At 36.5% G+C, this 24,202-nt stretch overlaps 1 protein-coding gene across 1 annotated transcript in view; it reads right to left on the bottom strand.

The window, feature by feature from the left end:
- TfIIFbeta (transcription factor TFIIFbeta) overlaps positions 1 to 24,202 on the bottom strand; it is a 45,684-nt gene that overhangs the window by 12,380 nt on the left and 9,102 nt on the right. Inside the window, exons 4-5 of the mRNA XM_081769643.1 lie at positions 18,850 to 19,001; positions 13,125 to 13,214 (exon numbers count right to left, since the gene is read on the bottom strand). Of these exons, the coding sequence (XP_081625769.1) occupies positions 13,125 to 13,214; positions 18,850 to 19,001 (242 nt within the window). The remainder of the gene's footprint in view (positions 1 to 13,124; positions 13,215 to 18,849; positions 19,002 to 24,202) is intronic.

The raw sequence follows: 24,202 nt of genomic DNA, 5'->3' as shown, positions 1-24,202 counted from the left end.
CACTGCATGTTTGCGATCCCTGTACATTGCATGTTTAGTGCTCTCGAACAATACTAGAATAGCACTGGTCTTCTTCCTTTTACATGCAATGTTCAGCGGATGATCAGCTGCTGTTGAAGAGAAAACACGCTAAGATCAGTTGTAAAACATGCAGTTCACAGATGTTGCGTTCGGTTATAGGTACAAAACATGTGCTTTCCAGGTACAAACCAGGTGTTCACTTCTTCCTTGTTTACCTATGTTTTTCCGTTTCCAGGGACTGAACACGAAGTGTTTTTAAAAACATGAGCACATTATCAGGCGTAAAACAGTGTTCCAGTTTCAAGGGTTTTCCAGGCGCATGTTGTACATGCGCATGTACGGTACGTGTTTTTTTCTGCTGGGTATATATATATATATATATATATATATATATATATATATATATATATATATAGGATGGTAGGTAACTCCACCGAAAAACTTTGGGAGGCGGTTCCTTATACGAGATAAAAGAAAAATAAACATGAGTCGTAAAACGTCTCAATATCACGTTTCAAAACGCACTGGCTTAGAAACTATACGGCCTATCCCAAGCGGTTTAAGGAATTACACAGAAACTGATATACGTTCTATCTAAATATCCATGTTTCAGAATTCACCGGTACCAGCGAAACGAACGCACCACTAGTAATTAAAGGAGTATCCATATACTTCAACTTCCTTTTTACAGTTCCTTTCACCGATAACGGAGGATGGTAAAACATGGATATTTAGATAGAGACCATACTAGTTCCTGTGTAATACCTTAAACCGTTTGGAATAGGTCCTATATTTTCTAAGTTAGGGAGTTTTGAAAAGCGATTTTTCGAATTTTCAATGAATCATAACTGAAAGGAGACATTTTTTCAGCCCATGTTTATTAGAACTTTTTTCTTTCATTGCCAGGATATTATTACGAGGGAGGATTTGTTTGAAATACTCAGAAAATTTCCATTTTGTATGCAGCACACAACTGATGTCAAAAATATCAGGTAACATACTCCCAAGTATTAACGGAATGCTATAATTGTATGAAAAAGAAAGTGTAATGTATAACGATAAAGATCAATGAAAATAGTACTTGGACGGAAAATCGAATCCAGGCCTGCGGCTAACAATGTCGTTGCGCAAACCATTACGCTACCTCGTCCGTTTCCTGATCTTCCACACATTCTCATTCGTGAAGTCAGCTTTCAGACCAGACAAATTGTACCACTATTTCTGTTGCGCGTCGACAACGCAGTGGCGTAAGGTCTACATTAATGAACACCTATAACAATTACATCAAATCTTATAGGTATAAAGTCCTCCTATTATTATCATAGGAGAAATAAAGAAAATGTGACTGGTCAGAAAGCGTACTGATAACGAACCAACAAGGTAACCCAAAGACATGAGAATGATTCTCGGTCCAGTTACTCACTTTATACTCTTCGAATTTCATTAAATCGAACTTATAAAAAATAGGTGTGACAAAAATTCGGTTATTTCCCCTATATATGATGTAATATCATGTACCACCATCACAAATTGAAATAAGCAGTGATAGCACCCCTTTGAAATCATGTAGGCTGCCTCAACGTCCAAGACCTATAAGGCTCTTCACTAAACGCTCCCTCCACTTTCTTGAATTTTAAAGACAACGAAGAATTAAAAAAAAAAAAAAAAAGTAACATAGATAGTATGTGCAAAATGCTATTATATGAAACAATAATGGTTATCAAAACCTATCTTATAGTGCAGGGCGTAACATTTCCGGTCGCCAGATCGCCATTGGCGACTAGAAATTTAGAGCTGGCGACCAGTATTCAGTAGGAATGGTTTCTGCGTAAACGCACAGGGCCGTGCAGTTTCTTTTTCGCACGCAAATAATTGTGACTGAATGATAAAATAATTGTCACTGATATGAATTGTCCAATTCAAAACTGATTATCCTAAATCTAATTGTCTGGTTTTGAAATTTTATGCCCTGATGTAATCTCGTACTTTATCAAATTAAAGGCCGGGAGAGGGGATTTCTCACAATTTGTACGTGAGAGATACTGTTGACCATCTTTTTGGATTGGCGAGTGTGTCTGACTGAAATTTTGCGCCTTGGTATAGTGTATGAGTTTGGGTGCCGAGCAATTATGACGTATAAATTGCGAACCGATACTTATAGCTTATAAGAAAAGTTTTGGAAACAGTTGTTAGCTATTCAGCATTTCATAAATATTACTTGGCTTACTTTCTGCATTTTTGACACACTTAATTATTTTTCAACTTCTTCACTAAAATTTAATAAAGTGTGTGTGTGTGTGTGGGGGGGGGGGGGGTTTGAGCACGGAAAAGAGTTTTAGCTTCTTAATTGGCAAGCATTGGGAAACTTTTATACACATCTTCCTGACCTGACTGCGTAATTTTTAAAGTATTTTCAACGAACTTAGTAAGTTCGTTACTGAATTCTCTATGTCTGTGTGTATGTGTCTGTTATTGAGAAGTTTTCAATTTTGAGCCTTCCATTCGATACAACAACAAAAACTACCTTCCATTCGATACAGCAACAAAAACTATCTAAAAGAAGTGATGGAATTTTTCGCGCCACTCTTACCGTTCCTGAAATATTGAAAAAAAAAAAAATCTCCGGAGATGTGGCTAGATCTCCGGAGATGAAGATATTTGAAAATGGTTTTCACTAAGTCAATCTTAGAATTTGTAGTATTTAAAACATTGTAGTAATGAACTGCCCAAGTGGGGTTAAGCATATGAATTTCACCATCAAAGACAAAAAAAAAGAAGAAAAATAATGTCAAAATTTGGCAATTAATTCTGAAAAAGGCCCACCTAACATCAACCTCAATTTTCCAAATAAGAAGCCCTGGTGTTCCTCTCTAACATATAAAAAAAAATAGGAGGGTGTTTTTGGTATGTTCAAGAAAAAAAATTATGATCCAATGCATGGTGGAAAGACTACAAGGTGGATGCAATGCAGTGCTACATTCTTGTCGCTCTGGCGCATGACGTCATCTTGGTCTCACGTGGCCAGCGAGAGTCAGATGAACTTTTAACAAGTGCTTGCTCGCTGGTATCTTCCACGCAAACTTCTCTTCTATTTATAGTGATCTTTTAAATTTTAGTAAAAATTTTAGTACAAACAATAATTATATAAACGTAATGTAATCAATGCTTAAGCTAAGTGAATTCAAAGGAAGATATTTACAATGGCAAAAGAAACAGCAATATCAGTTCATATTAAACAACTTTGAAGCTTGAACAAGCCAATATTACTCACTACATTTTCTGCTTTTTCTTTCTTTTCTTTTTTAAACATCTGAAGTAATACACTGGAGTATGTATAGGCCTGAATAATCTATAACAGTATGTCATTAATGTATTTCATTCTTATATATTTATGTATGCTCAAGTATATTTTCGTAACACATTGATCGGTTTTGATTTACTATTATTATTATTTTGCTTGAAAGAGAATTCTTTACTGATGATCCCATATAAATTTTGAGAATATCTCAAGGGAGAATTCATGGTTTTCGTAAACAGAAATGCACGTACGTATATTTTCCTTATGCTTAGACAGTTTTTTTTAAAAAAGGTTGCTCCCATGTAAGTTTCGTCAGAATCTCAGGGGAGGTTAAAAACTTTATTGAGCAGGGACACACGTATTTAATATTTTAAACATCGTTTTTATTTTTAATTTATAAAAAAAATCATCTTATTTGAAATCGCTGATCGCTTATTTATAGAATTTGTATCTGAACAAAAGGTTTGGTGAAACTGACAGTTCTCTGAATATTAGTGTCAAAATTTACGCCGTAACAAACTGTATTATTAAACATTTGCACGAAATAAAACGTTACATATACTATTGTGTTCTAAAAGTATATAGAAATAAATATGTATATACAAAGCACCCAGGCACGTAGCCAAGGGGGGTCCGGGGGGTCCGGACCCCCCTTCGAGACCAGAAATAAAAAAAAAAGTTAAGGAAGAAACACAGAAAATGAAATGACAAAAAGAAGAATCAGCGTTAAAAATTTAAAAGAAAACTACAGGAAGCTTTTGCTTACTCTTTCTTATGAGGAGATTTGTATTACTTGCAATATGGTGGCGAGGTAAGCGAGGTATTCTGGAAGAGTCAGGGAATTTGAAATTTCAAGAAAAGTTATGGAATTCTCAGAATTCCTGCTACTAGTCAGGGAGATTTCAAACTTTCGAAAGCATAAGTGCCGTTGTGTAACAGCGTGGACATTTTTAATCATAACTTTTCGTCATCGCATCCTTGCAGTATCAAACATGTTATTTCAAGGACAATTTTCTGTTGCTCCTTTACCCTGTCATTTGGAACCGAAGTAGTTGACGGAATAATAAAAACAAAAAAATATGTGGAAAGAAAGTTCTGTTAGCACTTGATTCAACAGAAAAAGGAACGCATATATTGTAAAACTAGTTGAATATACACATTCTTCGTACAGGGGCTGTATTTGGAAGTCAACGCCTGTGGGAGTATCACCATTGATCTCAGCGACCGCGAAAACTATGGATTTGATACTAATATCGGTCATTTTGGGCTATTTTTTACATGTCTCGGTATCCACCCCCCGCTGACTCCAGGCCCGCATACTTGCAAGTCATCGCTAATGGAAGTGTCACCAATGATTTCAGCGACCGCTAAAACTATGGATTTGACACTTATATCGGTCATTTTGGATTACTTTTATATGTCTTGATATCTCCTCCCCCATCCGGTGACTCCCGGCCCGGAGCCGAATAGCGAAGTTAATGCGACTGGAGTTTCAGCATTGATTTCAGCGACCGCGAAAATATGAATTCGACACTAATAATTCAAGTGGTAGAGCGTTGGCTTCGCATTCGGGAGGTCGTGGCTTCGAATCTCGCTGCCTACAATCCTGACTGAGGTTTTCCAGGGTTTCCCTCAGTCCTACCAGGCAAATGCCGGGATGGCACCTACTAAACAGGCCTTGGCCGATACCTTCCCAAATCCTTTCCATTGTTAACGTTGTTGGATATTCAGTGTAAAATGGCCTCTGAGCTGTATATGGTGATTGTTAAATAAATAAAATCGGTCATTTTCTACTACTTTTACATGTCCCGGTGAACGCCCCCCTTAGACCCCCTGGTTCGAATTTCGACGAAAACGTTTAACTCTGGTCTGGAGCCTGGACCAAGGTATTCGTAACTAAAATTTGGCAACTCTCGGTCAATTTGTCTGGTTCCCAAGCCGGTTCCGTCTGGTTCCGGTAAACGCCCCCCTGAGACCCCACTGTTTTGAAATTTGAAAAAAAAATGCTTCGTCCTGATCTGGGGCCTGGGCCAAGGCACCCCTGACCAAAATTTGGTAACTCTCGGTCTACTCGTCTGGTACCCAGGACGCATACAGACAGACAGACAAACACACAAACATTTTATTTTATTTATATTAGAAGATAGTTTACAAGACAGTATTCAGTATGTACTTTTTATAATAATTGAGGTCATAACGAAAGGAAAATTGTTATATTTGAATAAACAGAAGGACGTAAATATTGCAAAATCTTTTTCAATACTTTTTTGTATTATTTTGCCCGAAATTTCTTCATAGTTTGTTAGTAAACTACTTGCCAACATATTCTCATTTTATTGTCCTAACAAACCAATATATGTTGATAGTAAAGTAGTTTAGATTAATCGAGCTCCTGGGCCTTCAGAATTTCATGTCACCCCCCCCCCCCCGTTACGAAATCCTGGCTAAACGAACCAATATATGTTCCAGTAAAATAGTTTAGAGAGATCGAGCCCCTTTTGTGATGACCACAGTATTTCATGTCATGGACGAAATCCCTTCACGAAATCCTGGCTACGTGCCTGAAGCACCTCAAACAAAGAAATTGCAACATGACTATTTCAAGCAAGAAACAAAGTACTAGGCGTAGGTGAAGACGATGTAGGGGTGTTTCAGCTGGACTAGAAAACATATAAACCATAAAATTACATAATTTTCTTAATTTTCTTGATAAGTTTTCTCTTTTCTCTCCCGTGGACTAAAGAAGACAAAAGATAAATGAAAGTGAATGATTATGTGGAATTTGGTGGAATGAGAATGCAGGAGTGCCCCGAGAAACTCACGGACACGATGTTGTCCACCAGAAACTTACTTGACCGAGAAGCGGACCAGTATCCCTTGCACCAGAGGTGAGCCTTCTGCCACTGAGCCACCGTGCTTCCTTGATTGGTTGAGAATCTACCATATTTTAAAATTTACTGCAGTCATTGTTAATTTTGTAATTCTGGAGGTTACCCCTAAATATGTATCCAAAGTAAATTATCCAAAGTTATGATTAAAATAAAGAAACATTTCAAAATCTGAGTGTAAAAATGTCCCGACAATGTCGCCCTGACATGGTAGGTGGATACTTTATTCTCTTGATCTAATACATTGTTATATATCTTTGTAACCGTTAATCGTTATTACGAACCTTCCATTCGTTAATTAATTTGAAGTGCAACGTCCCGTTTTAACACCGAGGCTACAGGGAATGCAGACCTCCAGAATGAAATGGGACCTGAACTATTTTAACTCGAGGGAGGTATGCCTCCTATATCATCGTGCCTCCCTTTTCGAGTTACATGCCTGCCTCTGTGGGGAAAGTTTTATCTCAATATCTTATGTAGAAGGAAATGACGATAGAAATGATAGCCTCTGTCGGTTCCCCTCTCTCATGATTTCGAATCCGGGTCTTGCCCCAAAGTTCGTCTTTTTAAATCGTACTATTGGATTTTTGTATGCAGAATCAACACAAGCTACTGTAGCTCTATACTATTATTACTTACTATTAATACTAAAAAGAAACTACATAATGAAATCGCTTTTTTATAATTTCATTTAACATTGCATTTATTTATTACTTTTATGTACCATATTTTAGGTTTATTTTGTCCTGTCGCCTGCAAGCTAAAATCCATTTCTGGAGATATTCCCCCTCTTTTTGAGGAAATCTAAAGTATTTTATATTAGTTCCCTTAGTTTTTATGTAATAATTACTACAGCCGTACACTGCACAGTTAGGCATTCTCGATGTCATTTAAAAGAACAAAGTAACAATTTCCACTTGTCACTTAAAGCCGCGCCGTTTCCCGTTGTCTCTTGCAAACCAGATGACGTCACAGCCACGACAGCGCTCCAGACGACATGCGCATGCAACCACCTTGTAGTCTTTCCACCATGATCCAATGTAAGTTGAGGGCGGATTTAGGTACTTTTTGCACAAAACCTCCAAATTTCCAATGACTGTTTATAGTTTTCCATGGACAAACACCGCATATGTGGGTTCTCCCGTTTCCTCCCATTTTCTTCATGACATAATTTCATTCATTCTCATCACCACCGTCTCCTTTAGCCTTGCCGGCATAATCTTGGAGCGTAAAATTTAGATTTCATTTCATTAAAAAACAAACAAACAAACAAACCAAAAAATGCCGCCCTGTGCTCGAGCACAAAATATCACTTACCTAATACGAGCCTGACCATTTCTCTTCATAAATGCACACAATAAATTGCTTACATGAAAGGTTAATGTCTTTCGATTCTGCTCGAGTATTTGGAGTGAATTTTGTCGGTTTTGATAATGTTTTGTTTATAATGATGATTTTCACGTGTCCCTTGCGACGTGATGACTTTTCTAGTCTGTTTTGAAGCATTGGACTAACGTTTTTAACATCTTTCGTCACAAGAAAACGTTTGACATTGGTTATAGTTTGACAAAATTCGAAGAAATCGGCAACAGTAACAATCCTGTTATCCAGTAGCCTCTGTAAACTAGCATGCCCCGCTAGACACTTCAGCGTCCCACCTACGCCATCGCAAACACTTTTGCCGTGGATTGTGGCAAAATAGCTCCACACACAAATGAGTCCAAAATCACTCATGGAGGCATAAGTTGACAAAGTTTTTTAATAGTTTTTATATCGGGCTGCTGATCCATCTCTAAAGCAGATAACGTGTTTAGTCTGAGGAAAAACATCGTTAACGTACTTCAAAAGAATAACTTGAAAGTACAAAATGTAACTGTATCATGATTTAACATATCACTGACACAACATAATAAGACATTTGATAACAGAAGTCACAGGATCTCAGTAGCATATCCCAAAAGGATTAGAATGTTGTACAGTTGAGTAGAATATCGGTCCAGTAGTACCCGTAAAACTTCATCTTGAATAATAGAGGAATAGTTTTCAGCAAAATCAACTATAATTAAGCATGATTTGTCATCCAAAATCTCTTTTTGTGTGTTTGAAGTAGTCGCTATGGGATTTGGCTATGAAGTGATGCTGCGCTAATTTGTCATTTTTTTCCCTACCAAAATTTCAATGAAGTCGTCTGTATGTTTAATCACTGTCTCCATTTGGATTCTGTCAGTTTGAACCCATTGTTTGTACTGTATATCTTCTGAACGAGTCAGTCTTCTAATGTACCTAAGTAGTCGGTGAGGTACTGTACAGAGGACACTTACTACACCTCCGCAGCATATAGCCTTCTCATCTAATATCACAGACTATCTTGCTGATGAGATCTGTGTTCTTTCCATTAAAGTGAATGCATGCAATAACATTTTCACATCCTGATGAATGGCACAACACACGCATTGTGGTTTCCTTTTGCATTAAGGCTGCAGACTACTAAATATTTTTGAAAAACTAATATTTTTTTTCTTTTGCCCTTTTTTCGTAAGTGGAAAGAGGTAATAAAATGTAACTTACCACAATAATAGACAATGTTATTCTACGTCCGAAAATACGAATCGGAAGAATTTTCAGTGTTGTCATCCATAGAAATTATAGTGTGACCAGAATCTGAATTACTCAAAAATCTAGGTAAAGGCAGCGACTAGAAAAATGAACTCAACGGTAATTGATGACTCATCATGCTGTTTACGTTCCTTGTTTACTACTTTTTAAATAATATTTCTATTTATTTTATAAACCTTACATAAATTATTACAAAATAAATAAGTTATTACAAAATAAATAGAAGCATTATTTAAAAAGTAGTAAACAAGAAACATAGACAGAATGGTAAGCCATCAATTACCGTTGAGTTTATTTTTCTAGTCGCTGCCTTTACCTAAATTTTTGAGTAATTCAAATTCTGGTCACACTGTAATTTCTATGGATGGCAACACTGAAAATTCTTCCGAGTCATATTTTCAGATGTAGAATAACATTGTCTATTATTGTGGTAAGTTACATTCTATTACCTCTATCCACTTACGAGAAACGGGCAAAAGAAAATTATTAGTTTTTCAAAAATATTTAGTAGTCTGCCCCCTTAAGATTCACACATTATTTGGACTGAAGTTCGTAAAATCTGGATACTCTAATTTTGACACAGGGATGTTTTCTTTTTAAACACTGGTAAATTTCATTTATGTTCAATAAAAGAAATCTCTTTTGCCGTTTTTCTTTTCTGTTACCCGCCATCGCTGACACTGAATCCAACATTTCAGGTCACTTCATTACTATTGTACAATTATGTGACTAAATTAAAGGTGTTTCCAGGAGTACTATGTCCTTTTCTTAGAACCAGGTTTGGCTAAAATACTATGCCCCTTTCTGATCTTTTAGACTTTACGAACGAGATACCCAGTTGTTTGAAATGTTTCAACAGTTTACATATTAGTTCATGATTTTGGAACTAATGACAGAATCTGAATCCTTTCAGCAATGGTACTTAAAGTTTCAAATTTCTGGCAGAATTCGTTAATTAAATCACTTCAGTCTTGTCAATTATAAAACTTTTTACCATGGAAAACTGAAAACAGTCATTGGAAATTTGGAGGTTTTGTGCAAAAAGTGCCTAAACTTATATTGGATCATAATTTTTTCTTCAACATACCCCCCCCCCCCAAAAAAAAAAACTTTCTAAGTTTTTTATATGTTAAAGAGGAACACCAGGGCTACTTATTTTGAAAATTTGAGGTTGATGTTAGGTGGGCCATTTTCAGAAATAATTGCCAAATTTTGACATTATTATTTTTCTTTTTTCTCTTTGATGGTGAAATTCATATGCTTAACCCCACTTGGGCAGTTCATTACTACAATGTTTTAAATACTACAAATTCTAAGATTGTTTTAGTGAAAACCATTTTCAAATAGCTTCAATATCTCCGGAGATCTAGCGGTTACAGTACTTAAAGTCGAAGGCGGACTTAGGTTTTTTTTTTTCTTTTTTCTTCAGAAAACCCCCAAGTTTCGAATGGCTCCTACGGGAGTCCTTTGAGGTAGAGCTGCAAAATTTTACAGGTGTGTTATGTTTGAGTATCACAACATTTGTATACAATTTGAAGAAAATCTAAAACATATAAGCCACATTTCAGTTTCAAATTTGGTGATTTCATATGGAATGACCCTGTATTTAAACAGCTCTATTCACTGATATACAGAGAGTGAAAATGTACGACTGGACTAAGAATCAAACCAGGATCTTGGCGCACTTTGCCGCTGTGTTAACCGTTATATACTACATAATTCTAGAAGTCTGTGCTCAATCACTCAGGTCATATGAACTTACCACAATTTCTGTTGTGTTTGAATACTAAGTGACTACATTACAGAACACTTCTTCGACTTATATATGGAGTAAATAACCGATTTTAAATCACACCAGTTCTTCTAAAAGTTCAAATTTAATGATACGTAATATGTGACTGGACAGAGAATCGAACATCAGTAGTATGAGATATACGTAGCTTGTGTGATGCAGTGTTCTCGTATTCATATGAGATGATTGTTGCGGCATCAAATCCTTCTGAGAAGAGTATAGCTCTGCACTTTCCGATTCAAAATACTCATTTGCGGATCATTCAACAATAAAAGACGCCGAGAACTAGCGATCTATTGGAAAAGCATCTCATATGCACTTAAGACAAGTAAACCCGGAATGGATCCAATTCCTGAAGGCAGGAAATAAGACAATGCCACTAGTCGTACTGTCGACATAATTCAGGTTCATATAGCACGTTCAGGCTCTTGCAAATAAACAGTCTCCAAATATAGCAACACAAAGGGCTACTGCACTAAGCCTCACTGACTACTGTTACGAATCAGGATTTGAACCTAGTAAGGCGGCATATAAACAGTCAACAAACTGCTGCTTCGCCATATTGCTGAACGTTCCAGAAATAGCAAAAAAGCTATATAAACGCTATATTATCGGTTAGAAGTGGAGGATTAGATTCATTCTCCCTTGCATTACATTAGATACGACGTACACAAATGACTGCTCCATTTCCCAAGCAATATAGTAGGATATACAAAGTTTATACACGAGCGAAGTAGCTCAAGTGGTAGAGCGTTGGCTTCGCATTCGAAAGGTCGTGGGTTCGATTCCCGCTGTTGACCATCCTGACTAGGGTTTTCCAGGGTTTCCCTCAGTCCTACCAGGCAAATGCTGGGATGGTACCTACTAAATAGGTCCTGGGGCCGATATTTCCCAAATTCTTTCCATTGTTGTTGTTAGATATCCAGTATAAAATGATCTCTGAGCTGTGTCTGGTGATTGTTAAATAAATAAATATACAAAGAAAGATATACAAAAACTAATTCTAAAACTACAGATTCTAAAGATTGCAACCTTAACTCAGTCTGGAAGTAACGACTCTCTGAATCTCATCTGCATTTGATACTACAGAAACCCAAATCCACATAGGTATCGATATGTATCAACACACATTATTACTTTTGAAATATCCAGATTCCTCTATTAAATTAATCTCAGCAACGCGTCTAAATATTTACTTATGCTGAAATTTACAGTAAGAACTCCCAGCTTTGTGAGCGGTTTAATTACTTTGATAAGCATACATCGCTGTATCGATCACATCTCGTGGCTTTCATTACATATATTGAAAAATCCTTTCAGGTATGGCTAAGCTTACCTGTAACATCATGAAAACAAAATACATAAATTACCATGATTGATAGTTTGAAGCAATTATAACAGCTTCAAATACATTAACGTTCCTCTTCCGAGACTTCAGTTATTACAAACTGTTCATTGAGCCTTTTCTTTTTTAATTATTTTGTTTTTTCATATTATTGGCAAACATGACTACACCGGTTTAAAAAAAATCACAATACAACTAAAACTCCAATAAGTGATTGGAAAAATATGTTTTCATTCTGTCTTCTAAGCTCTCCAGTTAACATTCACATTTTTGATGTTCGATTTCCAAAATTTTTCAGTTTTATATCCGATTGTTATGCACAGTACCCTAAACAAGGTCAATGATTAATAAAAGTGAATAACTATGGAATGAAAATGTAGAAGGAAACAGGAGGACCCTGAGAAAATACATAGACATGATGATGTCTACTACAAACTCATATGGTCTAGGATCGAACCAGGAACACCTCGCACTAAAAGTAAACACTCTCGTCCGAGCCCCTGTCAATTCTTAATGGGAGCTCAAATGCTGCAGGCTCACGTCTTATAAAGCCTTGATACTGGAAAGTCTTACCAATCGCTAGCCTGGACTCAAGCGTTTATAAACTTCTTTCCTCGTTGTTTCTTCGAAGTTTCTTCTTTTCCCCCTTAAATCCGTCTTTGAGTAATAACAATAATAACTATAGAGAAAGCGAAGCAAGTATTTATTGTTCCCTAACTTTCTTAACCAACACCGTCTCCATCACTCCTTTATCCCAGCTTTACCTTAACACCCTGCTACTTTCTCATGTTCCACTATTTACATTTCAGATGATACATCTGCAGATTTCCCTGCAGTAATCATCTCTGCGTCACCTGTTTTCAGTATTTCCTCCTCTCTTGTTCCCTCTAACCTGGCAACATGTCTCCCCTTCATAATATTCCAGCGCAACTTTCAATATGGTCTATATGGTTATATTAAACGGGTATATTGTCATTCATAACGACACAGTAAGAAAGTGTTTATTTTAATAACACTATCAAAAAAGCAACAAACAAATCCATAGCATGTGTTTCATTAAATTATATAAATCAATAATTTTTATTGTGGCTTTAAGCAAACTAAGTATGAAAAACATTTCCAAGTTTAGCTCTATTATTTATACCAACACATACGTATACTTACAACATGGCCGACATTCCAATTTTTGAACTATTTTTCCTTCTAGAGTCAATTTTTCCGTTTCAGGCACTACAGAATCGCAGTCTATGGAAGCTAAAATATAAATAAATATAATAAATAAATAAATAAACTGAAGGAAAACTAATTTACACATACAAAACGTTTCAGGCTTGAGTCAGAATGATTTTAATGCAAACACTTTTTCAGCACCGAAGCTGTATCCCTACTAGATATCGAACTCTGGACGCCTTAGCCACACAATGTTTGGAGGCATATTTCTTCTTGTGAGGGATCCTGATTCAATCCCAGATGGGAGTACATGTGGTTCGGCTTCCACGTTCCTAGTACATGTCTCATAATCCATCTATTACAGATTTCAACTGAAAGTTAGAACAAGTCGACACACTAAAACGAGTATTAATCTTCTTGCGAACATAACATTTCACAACAACCGGCTTGTACAGAGGGAAAGCAACTATAACTCTACATTATTTATGCATTGAAGATGCACACATAGTTGATAGCACGATAAAATTTATTTAATATCATTAAATTTAGTCTCCTTTGCTCATTAATGGCTTGCATTAATTACATTTAAGAACAAATAAACTAACCAACATAAAAACGATATCTGCTCCCTATTACATTGCTCTTATACATTATTTATGCAAATATACACCAGTCAACAATATTTCTTTCTTTCGTTCTTCTTCTTTTTGATTATTTAAAGTACAGGGTTAGCCTAAATGATTCATTGAGTTTCAAAGCGCTGTTTATTTACAAGTATACGACGTACAAAGACGGGTTATACATGAAAAGATGCATACACTCACCAAGTTTCTGGTACATTCAACGAAGTTCAGTGTATGCGCCCTTGGTCACCCGGCACACATCTAAACGGTAATCCAGTTCCGTCCATACATTCACTAGCATGTTTCCTTCAATTCTGGCAGCGCTGTTGGCAATGGGAATATATAAATTTTGTCCTTAACATAACCCCACAGGAACAAATCACATGGCGTAAGATCTGGGGGCCTGTGATTGAAACCGAATGGATCATTTAGGCTAACCCTTTATATTTCTTTTTGATTTAATCTCCAACTATTCTGAAAAAAACCTTTTTAGTTTGGCATACTTATTTACCCGATTGGCTTGTGGTACAGAGTTAACCACAAGCATATAGCTTTGTTTACCTTATACAACACAGCCTCAGTGTTTTGAAAACTAACATCTAATCATAAAACAATAAACGAAATGAGATTTACATTTACACTGAAAGTCGCATGTAGTTTACAGGAATGATACTACAGCCAAATACAAGGTTACTCCTCTTATGGATGAACAAAGTACAGTTTGCTAGAATACTCGAAACAATACATATTGACTTACTCTCTGATATTCTCACTGACTGAATATCCGTTAGATTTTTCTGTCAAGACTTGATCCCTAGAATTTAATGATATACGATTTATTTTGTCAACAAATGTTCCAGTTGTCTTTCTTAAATAGTTGTTTCAGCTTATTTTAAATCTATGGCAGGTTCGAGACATGGTTACTTAGCCACGTATTATCTCATTCTTTTCCTGGAAAACAGTTTTGATTTCCCAGGTAGGGCGTTTTCTTAATATGCTCAAATTTCAAAGGAACTTACAACTTTCACCTTCATAGTTTGCTACTTTTCTGAACAATTTAATTTTCGAAGACGCACTATGTCTACCATAAAAAAGATTGAGTTGAGTTGATTTTGAGTTTAACGTCCCGTTCAACAGCGAGGCTATATGAGACGTGGACTTACTGATTAACGTGGAATCCGAACTACATGAGCTCCCTCCGGAAATCGAACCCGGGTCTCCCACGCTAAAGGCGCGTACGCTAACCGCTCAGCCACAAAGGAAATCCATAAAGATGATGATCAAACAAATGTCCCCCTGCAAGATGCTATTTGTAGTTACGAAATTTCAAAGCATTATTTTTTGTTAAAGAATGTGATTTCTTTTAAGTTCATGGTTTTAGTCTTTTGTAACCTAATAATTGCTCATAGGAATAAACAATGGAGACATGCAACATTAAAGCACTAATTTTAAGCATACATAATGTCATGATACTATGGATGTGAAGATGTAAACTGGACGTAACAATTAATAACATACAAAAGATGTTATCTTAATCGGCAAGTTATTCCATTACCATATCTGCAAAGGAGTGGACAAATATCCTCTTCAACCAAATTACACTGTGCGGCAATGAAGTTCCCGAGCTGATTTAAAAAGTGAAAAATAATATCTACAGAAATGTGATGCTCCATCGGCTTTCTACTTAGTCATATCCTCTCTCGATGCACAACTTCCTCGTTGGTACACTGACTGAAAGCTGTTTAGAAGTCATCTTGCATGCATTCAGTTCCCTCGTCACGGCCGTCTTTATGGCCTCCACGCATTCAAACATGATGCCCTTCAGGTGGAGCTTCAACTTTGGAAACAGGAAGTAGTCCGCTGGAGACAAATCTGGCAAGTAAGGTGTATGGTCGATGGCATTTGTGTGAAGGGATATTGTCATGGGGAAGATTCCCATTTTTGGAGCTGACTGTGGTCTGACACACGAGCCATTCGATAAAGGAGTCGCTTCATAACCTCTAGATAGGAACTCCCATTAATGACCTGATTTTCTGGAATAAATTTGAGATGAATGAGAACTTTAGCATAAAAAAAAAAAGACTTAACTCATGACTTCTTCATAAGAACCTTGATTGGTCTTTGCTTCCGTAGACTGACCCACGCTAACAACAGTCGTTTAGTGATTGAAAGGATCGTCATTGAAATACTTTTTACCATGAATACAATGTTTTTAAGGAAGTCTGATGATGAATCTACTGTTATGAGAAAGTTTTTGCAACTTGACGTCTCTTTCTGTTCAATATTCAGAGTGTGTAGTAACAGGAGCACAGCTTCCTTCTGCTCATATCTTTATGGATGATAGCTGTTATATCTGCTTATTGATAACGAGAATACTGCTGATTTCGCAGAGGCTCAGATGTCTGTCAGCAAGAAGGCCCCTCATAGAGTCCAGAGTTTTCTCATGTGTTTGGATGCCCTGTCCTCTCGTCGTCCTCCAAAGACTTCCTAACCTCAGGAAAGTGTTTGTGCCACTCAAATGTGCTTCCTCTCGTGCAGACAAATGCTTCATGCCACTAACCATTCCACAGCAAACCATGAGTTTCCGGGATTGATTTTCCAATTTCACACAAGACTTGATTGCAGCCTTCTGCCCTATGCTGGAAAAAATAACTAGTTACTGCGTAGCGTGTATGACTATGAAAACATGCTGATAATAACAAAGTAATCGAGAAGTTTTTATCTTTCCTTTACCAACAGAAATTTAAAGTAAAAACAAATACTACCAATTTGAAAGAGTGGCCACTTTGAGATGAAGTACGAAGAAGTAACTGAGAAGATAAAGAAAGAAAAACTACTTGCTTAAGGTGGGTCACTAGGTGTTCTCGGTGCTATCCTAAACGCTACTTGAATAGTGTGGCATTGCTAGATACTGTCGAGTGTTTACTGATGCCAGATAATAAAGGGAGTAATCATGGAATTATGCTTAGATACTTACTGGAAAACTTAGTTTTCGACCCTTACCGCGATTCCGCTTCTCGAACTGCAACGCTAGAATCCAGGAATTTTCTTATTGTGATTACTTTAGTAAACGTACAAATTTGGCAACGACGCTTTATGGCGTTCTGCGCAAGTTTCGTCTCAAAATCTATTTCCTTAAATGTAAATTAATATTTAAATAAAATATGAAACATAACACGAAAAATGTTCAAACAATATATCTATTTCGTGATAAGATTGTTGCCTTAAAATACTTTACACATACAATAAACATTTCATAAAACGGAGCACTTCTAGTAAAATCTACCAGCAAGTGCCATCTTGTGTACTCATTGTAAAACGAATCAAATATTTTCTTTTATTTGTTACATTTTTCGGTATCAGGAGACAACCAAATGAATCAGTATCTTGTGCTGTAGCTGCAAGAAAGAATACTCTATATTATAGTACAATATTTATAATATGTAACGTTTCATTGCGCAATAGTTAAGGGAATGAGCCAAAATATGTACTGACTTCCGGGTGGTGATCCACCTTAAGAAAAGCTATCAAGGGATGTAGTCTATTTGGTAAAATAGATTTTCTTTCTTCCCATATTTTACTTTCGTACTATATCTCGAAATGGCCAGTCTTTCAAATCAGCAATACTTGTTTTCCCAATATTATTATTTGTGAAGGAAAGAGGGGTTTCCGAAACGTTTATACCGTTTGTTATCACCAGCATTTCCATAATAAAGAAAAAAAGATCAGTATATACAAGGTATTTACCTAGTAGTGTTAATACATGGATGAAACATTTGTGGTTTGGTCGCAAAGACAACTAAAGTCTGAAAGTGGTAAATGAAGCACATTAACTCTTTAACCCTTTCAGGATTTCCACTTTTTGAGGTAAATTTTAGGGTTTCACTCAGCTATTGCTCCCTTACTATTTAATGTAGGATCATGGTTCATACTTTTTTTTTTTTTTTTTTTTTTTAAAGGGTAGAGCATACTTACCAACGGTACCACTCGCTTGTCCATATTATTCACCAGAAATGGAAAAATCGAAAAAACTGGAAGATTTTGCGAAAAAAGAAATTTTTCGAAATTTTTGCGCCCCTCTGGCCCGAGCCTGGGTTAACGTAGGGATCTAATTTTTGTTATATAACTTGTTATGTACATAATACGTGTGCAAATTCCAATCTTGTATCTTGAAAACTAAAGTTGGGAGAAACTTTTGAAAGTCTGATGGTGAACCATGTTTTTCATTATATATATGTATGTGTTTGTAGAAAAATATTTCAAAAATGTACTACGTCATTAGTATTTGACGTAGTCACGGTTCAAACACCATTTTCTTCAGTATAACGACCCCTTTCCAACGGTACTATTCACATGTCCGTATCATACACCTGAACCGGAAAATTCGGGAAAAACCCGGAATTTTTCTTTGAAATTCCCACCAAAACACTTTGTCCCTCTGACCCGGGCTTGGGATCACGCAGGGATCTGATTTTTTCCCTAAAAATACATCGTTTTGTATACAATACGTGTGCAAAATTTCAATGTTGTATCTTGAAAACAAAGGGCGAAAAAAATTGTTGAAAGTCTGAATTTAGGCCCTATATAAATACATATTACTATTTGGCCTAGAGTCATGGTTCAAACGTAATTTTCTTCAGTATAACAACCCCTTTCTAACGGTATCACTTGCATGTCCGTATCATACATCTGAACCGGAAAATTCGGGAAAAACCGGAAATTTTTCTAAAAAAATCACTCCCTCGGAACACTTGCGCCCCTCTGGCCCGGCCCCGGTATCATGTAGGGATCTCAAAAAGAATTGCCCAAAGGTACACACACACCGTATGCAAAGTTTCAATCTGATATCTTGAAAACTTTGGGCGTGATTTTTCTTTATAAATTTGCCTTAAAACAAAATGTCACGCCCCAACGCCCACACTTGGTGCTGCCAAGTTGACCATCCGGTTTCAAAACACATCTGGGGTGTTTTTTTGGTCCATCCTTGACTTGACCAATAAAACAAACCCGGCTTAAATACCTGTTATAGAACTTGAATAATACCATAAATCCTAAAAGGATTAAACATGAAGATAATTAAAAACATCAATACTTACGTGTAACGTGAGAAAACACACCAAGCATTTGATGTGTAACAGGTGTCACGTCTAATCGATAATCTCGAGGAATACTTTCTTCAGTGGTCTCCTTCATACAAAGAATAGACTCAGACAAACCCATCGTAACCTGAGACTTCTGATGAGGAACCCTGCAAGGAAGAAATGGACGAAGCCCATTTAATGGTTGTACATTTCAAGAGAGCTTGTTATATGGTGACGAATCTATATATTAAAATGCTAGGTTTATATGTTTGTCTCCTCCTTTTGACAATGAGATCTCGAAAACCACAAGTGCTAGAAACGTGCCGTTTTCGCTGGTCGATTCCATATTTTGTGTAAATTGTCCAGTTCTCACTCAAATTTTCAGAAACCGTGTCCTTATTGTTCTACTCAACATTTTAGGGGCCGTTTTGAGAACATTAGATTAACATTGTTGCAGCCGAAACTACGGTTAAGCAACCAGTAGAGAAGTTATGTATGGCGGGTTGACGAACATTGCAGGCGCTTTGCTTAAATCTGGATGGCAAAAACTATTGCCTGCTGGTAACTTCAAAGGTTTCAAGAGACGTAATGAAGTGTACTCGGACAGATATGGATTTATTAGAAAAAAAATATTTCCACTTGATATCGTGTCACTTCTACAAATTTGCTAGAAACTCACTCTAATAAATATATAGCAATTCACTTCCTTTGTGAGTCTCCTACGCTTTACTTGTGTGAATAAGGAGACATGCACAGTGGAAAGGAGATTCATGATCATAACAGAACGATGCGCTGAGTAGACAGCGCAGTTTCAGATAGTATTGTATCAGAACTACAAGAACAGCTTGCGTAACGCGGTTTTAAACAACGTAGGTTTTGTTCTAACGCGAAATTCATTTTTACATACATTTACGACTTGTAGATGGGAATACTGTGTAAGCCGAGTCGAATATTCGCTTGCGATATGGCGAGAAGCAAGTTTATGCGGTAAGTGCAGAAATCTGCTGCAAGAAAGAAGAAAAAAAAACTGTTTAAACAACTCTAACAATATTTGATAAAAAATTGATAACAATTGAAGAAAATGGTCTTATTGTTTTTACTTTTATATGTTTAAAAGGAGTTCCTGTATTATTTTACTTTATGAAAATATATTATTATTATTATTATTATTATTATTATTATTATTATTATTATTAAAAAAGACTTTACAACTTTGAAAACTCATATTGATTTATCCATTTATTTTTCAGACATGATTTTAGTGTCATTTTATAGCAAAATACATCAAGTTTTGACTCACGTAGTACACTAGTTCAGAAACAAGCCACCGCAATCGCTAGCGTCAATTGCAAAGATTGCTGCCTTTTCTGGTCTCGAGTGTACTGGTTGTGTGTTTTGGTTTGAAGAACCCAAGCCTACGACAACTGTGCAACGTAATTTTCGTACAAAGTACGGTAAAAATCCTCCCAGCAGGCCTACTATTTATCAGTGGCATGTTTATATATATATATATATATACAGAGGGTTGATTAATTCGTGTGTCAATTTCATTTGTTCACTGTGCAAAAGTGGTATGAGGTGAAGCCGTGCAATTTGGTGTAACTTTAGACGAAGGACATAAGTTTTGTTTCGCTATAGAAACATGTCACTTATATTAAAGATTGAAGAGATATAGGGTCAAAGGTCAAATTTCGATTTTTTACTTATGGGACTGCAATGGTAAATTCTCAAAGAACCTGAACAAACGTAAATCGAAGTGATAACAAGGAAAAAGCTGTATGGTATGATTCTATGTCGCAAGCCGACCAAATATGCGTCAATCAAGTGTCATGGTCAGAGGTCACGGTCACAGGCCATCTTGATAACCCATTTGAATATACTGAAAACAACGCAATGTCCGTACCTCATAATGTCAAATGGTATCTCAAGGTGACCTGTGACCTTGATCTGACAGTGACCTCTGACCATGACACTTGATTGACGCATTTTTGGTCGGCTTGCGACGTAAAATCATACCATACAGTTTTTTCTTTGTTATCACTTCGATTTACGGTTTTTCAGGCTCTTTCAGAATTTACCATTGCAATCCCATAAGGAAAAACTCGAAATTTGATCTTTGACCCTATATCTCTTCACTCTTTAGTATAAGTGACATGTTTCTATAGCGAAACAAACCTTATGTCCTTCGTCTAAAGTTACACCAAATTGCACGGCTTCACCTCATACCACTTTTGCACAGTGAACAAATGAAATTGACACACGAATTAATCAACCCTCTGTATATATATAAACTGGACGTTCGATAAGACACAACAAATCTTCAGGTCGTTCCCGTACGTCTAAAGACATTTGTAGAGCAAGTGAGACAAAGCTTTGTGAACAGTCCTACAAAATCAACCCGGTGTGCTTCTCGACAGCTGGGCGTACCACATGACAGTTTAGCGTGTATTGAGAAAACGGTTGCATTTTAAACCATCTACCTCGCAATTGAACTAGAGCTAGGATCTACGTCATAATTGAACAAGTCACGCCTGACATGCTGCACCGATTTTGGCAAGAAATCGACTTCAAATGGGATGGTGGGCTGCATCACTAATGGAAGCCACATTAAACCTCTTAAAGTATAAAGTTAAAAAAAAAAAATGTATTTTGCTGCAAAATGACACCAAAACAATGCCTGTTGGCGAAATAAATAAATCAATATCAGTTTTCAAAGTTGTATAAAGTCTTTTTTGATACACCCTGTATTTAATTTTTAAACTTCCTTATTATCCTTTTAACTTTTGTGGTGAGCAAATTCAATTTAAACTTACTGTAAATAGTCCATTTTACATACTACGGACGTTCTTGGAGAGAACTAAAAGCGTTACGTAAAGTATTCCTCTATTCACAATTTTTGATGTACCAATTTAAGGTGCTCTGTACATTAATTATATTACATATATATCCCAGAAATAGTGTAAAATAGTAACACAATCACAGTATTTTACTTACCTGTAATTGTGATTCCTGAGGAAAAAAATGAAATTAAATTAAATCTTTCAGTTTAATCCCGCGATTATGCCATTTAGGCTAAGGAAGGGCTAATTAAGGCAAGTAATTGATGGAAAAAATGGTGGAATGAGAATGTGGGAAGGAAAGGGAGTACCCCGAGAAAGCCCACGGACAAAGAAGAAAAAAACATCAGGATAAATAAAGAGAAATGTACTCACTGGGGTAAAGCAGTGCAAACAATACTTTGTCTTCGTTGCCAGTCACACATCAAATCAGCGTGCGGAATACCGGTCTCAATTTGTGCATTCTTTTGTTCAAATAGGAAAGCTTGCCAGCTCATGTTGATGCTTTTGTTATGGACTTGCATGTAGCATGTATTTTTTAACTAATTGCCTCATATTCCTTGCTTAACCAATTGTTTATTTTCTTTAAAAATCCAAATCCAAAGGAATCATAATTACAAGTAAGTACGACGTCTGTTAAAAATCCTGAGCGTGTTTGAGTATTGTCTAAAAACAATCATATCATTAAAAAGCACAATATAGGCACTTGGCTAAACGATCTACCAGATACGAAGGGACGTTAAGCTGTAGATTCAAATTTCATAAAATTTCGGTGTTGAAAGTACACTAAACTCTAAACCAATCACCAGACACAGAGGGAAAGAAGTACGGAGAAATTAAAAGAAAAAACAACGAACAGTAGTGATGCCAATATTGGGACTACCTTTACCGTTACAGTTCCGCTAGCTCCGATGCTTCCACCCTAATCTACATCCTTAAATGCATCTACTGCCCAGTCTTCTATGCAGCTAAACTTTAACTTCTCTATCGACTAGCATAAAAAATTACCCATACACTTGCATTGCCCAGATTTCCGATCTGCCATTACCAGAATACACAACTCATCACATCAGCACAGTCTACCAGCAGAGTGTTGTGCTGTGAAACGTCGAACGTAAGAAAACATAGCTTTACAATTTTCTTGTTGATAAAAATCAATATAATATAGAAACCAGCCACAGAGGGGAACAATCCAGTCCCAAGCTCGGGTAAATGGTGAAGAGTGGTAGCAGAAGGACATCTGGTATTAAAAAAAAGAAAAAAAAAGTGAAAACCATTATCGTGGATGGAGAACTGTAAAGGAAAGATTGAGCTTAGGGCGTCCCAAGAAGCCACGCGCAGTCATGTCGCGCAAAAATTGCGGTAACTTCTAGGCTTTGTTACTATTTGCTTGTTAAAATTTTAAGAGCTTCATTTTTCTCTTGGTTGATACAAGATCCATATTTGCCTGTATATTTGACCCAGCATTCATTCATTCCTTTGTACTATTCATTCATTCTTTTGAGCTATTTCTTTGTAGTATTCATTTGTACTATTTTTCTGTTTCTTTATAAATCATGTCTATACGAATACTAATATGTAATTATCCCCTGTTGCTCTTTACTCTTCTAAGCCTTTTATAACAACATTAACTACTATAGAACGAAGTACATGACTCTCTTTACTTCGAATCAATCGTTTTTCCGTGGTTCATTCGCATTCGGCACTCATAGCCTTCATGATGCTGTTCGATTCACCACTATCATCAGTAGCTTAGTCCACAGAAAGGTTCGCTGTTCCCATGTCTTCCGATTGTACGCTTTTATACTGCCTTTTGGATTAATTTCGCATTCTTTGTATTTTGGAGTCAACTTCGTATTTTTCTCCCTTCGACAGAATCATACAGTAGCCTACCAAAGTTGAGCGTGTAGTCAATTCGTTTTAGGTTCCTCTTTCTGATTGTTTGGATAATACGCTTTTTTCACGTACTAGTTGTAATACTTCCTCACTCTTTATTCTTTCCGTCTAGCTTGTCTTCCCAATTCGTCTTCAGCACCACACCTCCAGTGCTACAAACGTTTCTTAATCCTGTTTGTTAATTGTTTAGGTTTCGGATCCATACAGGGTGACAGCCCATATATGTGTGTTTCGGTGATGCTTCGATTTGCGAGGAGCTTCTGTTTTGATGGATGGGCTTTTTTGATCGATCCAGTGTTACCTGTTATTCCATTCAAATCTGCTCCCGCGAAATTCGGGAGGGTAAAGAAAAGGAGGAAAGAAAAAAAGTGAGGAAAAATTACTTGGAATATTTTAGATCAACAGCAGTATCTTTCAACTAGTTTTGTCAACATATCAGTACAAGCTAGTATGTACTTAAATCCTTTCTTGCTTTAGGAAGTGGTCCTATAATGTTACTCATGTTAGGAAAATGCATGTGAACATATATAAAATGGAAGGGAAAAAGTAATAAAAAGTTCTAAAAATCAAGAAAAAACAGGGTTTATTTTTGACGCTTCGCGGCTGGTCTGTCGACCTCACTCATATGTACGGGG

The sequence above is a fragment of the Thermobia domestica genome, chromosome 8 (assembly GCF_964235325.1).
Source record: "Thermobia domestica chromosome 8, izTheDome1.hap1.1, whole genome shotgun sequence".
NCBI classification, from domain to species: Eukaryota; Metazoa; Arthropoda; class Insecta; order Zygentoma; family Lepismatidae; genus Thermobia; species Thermobia domestica.
Note: the sequence above shows the minus strand (reverse complement) of the source record. Positions and strands in the feature narration are given on the sequence as shown.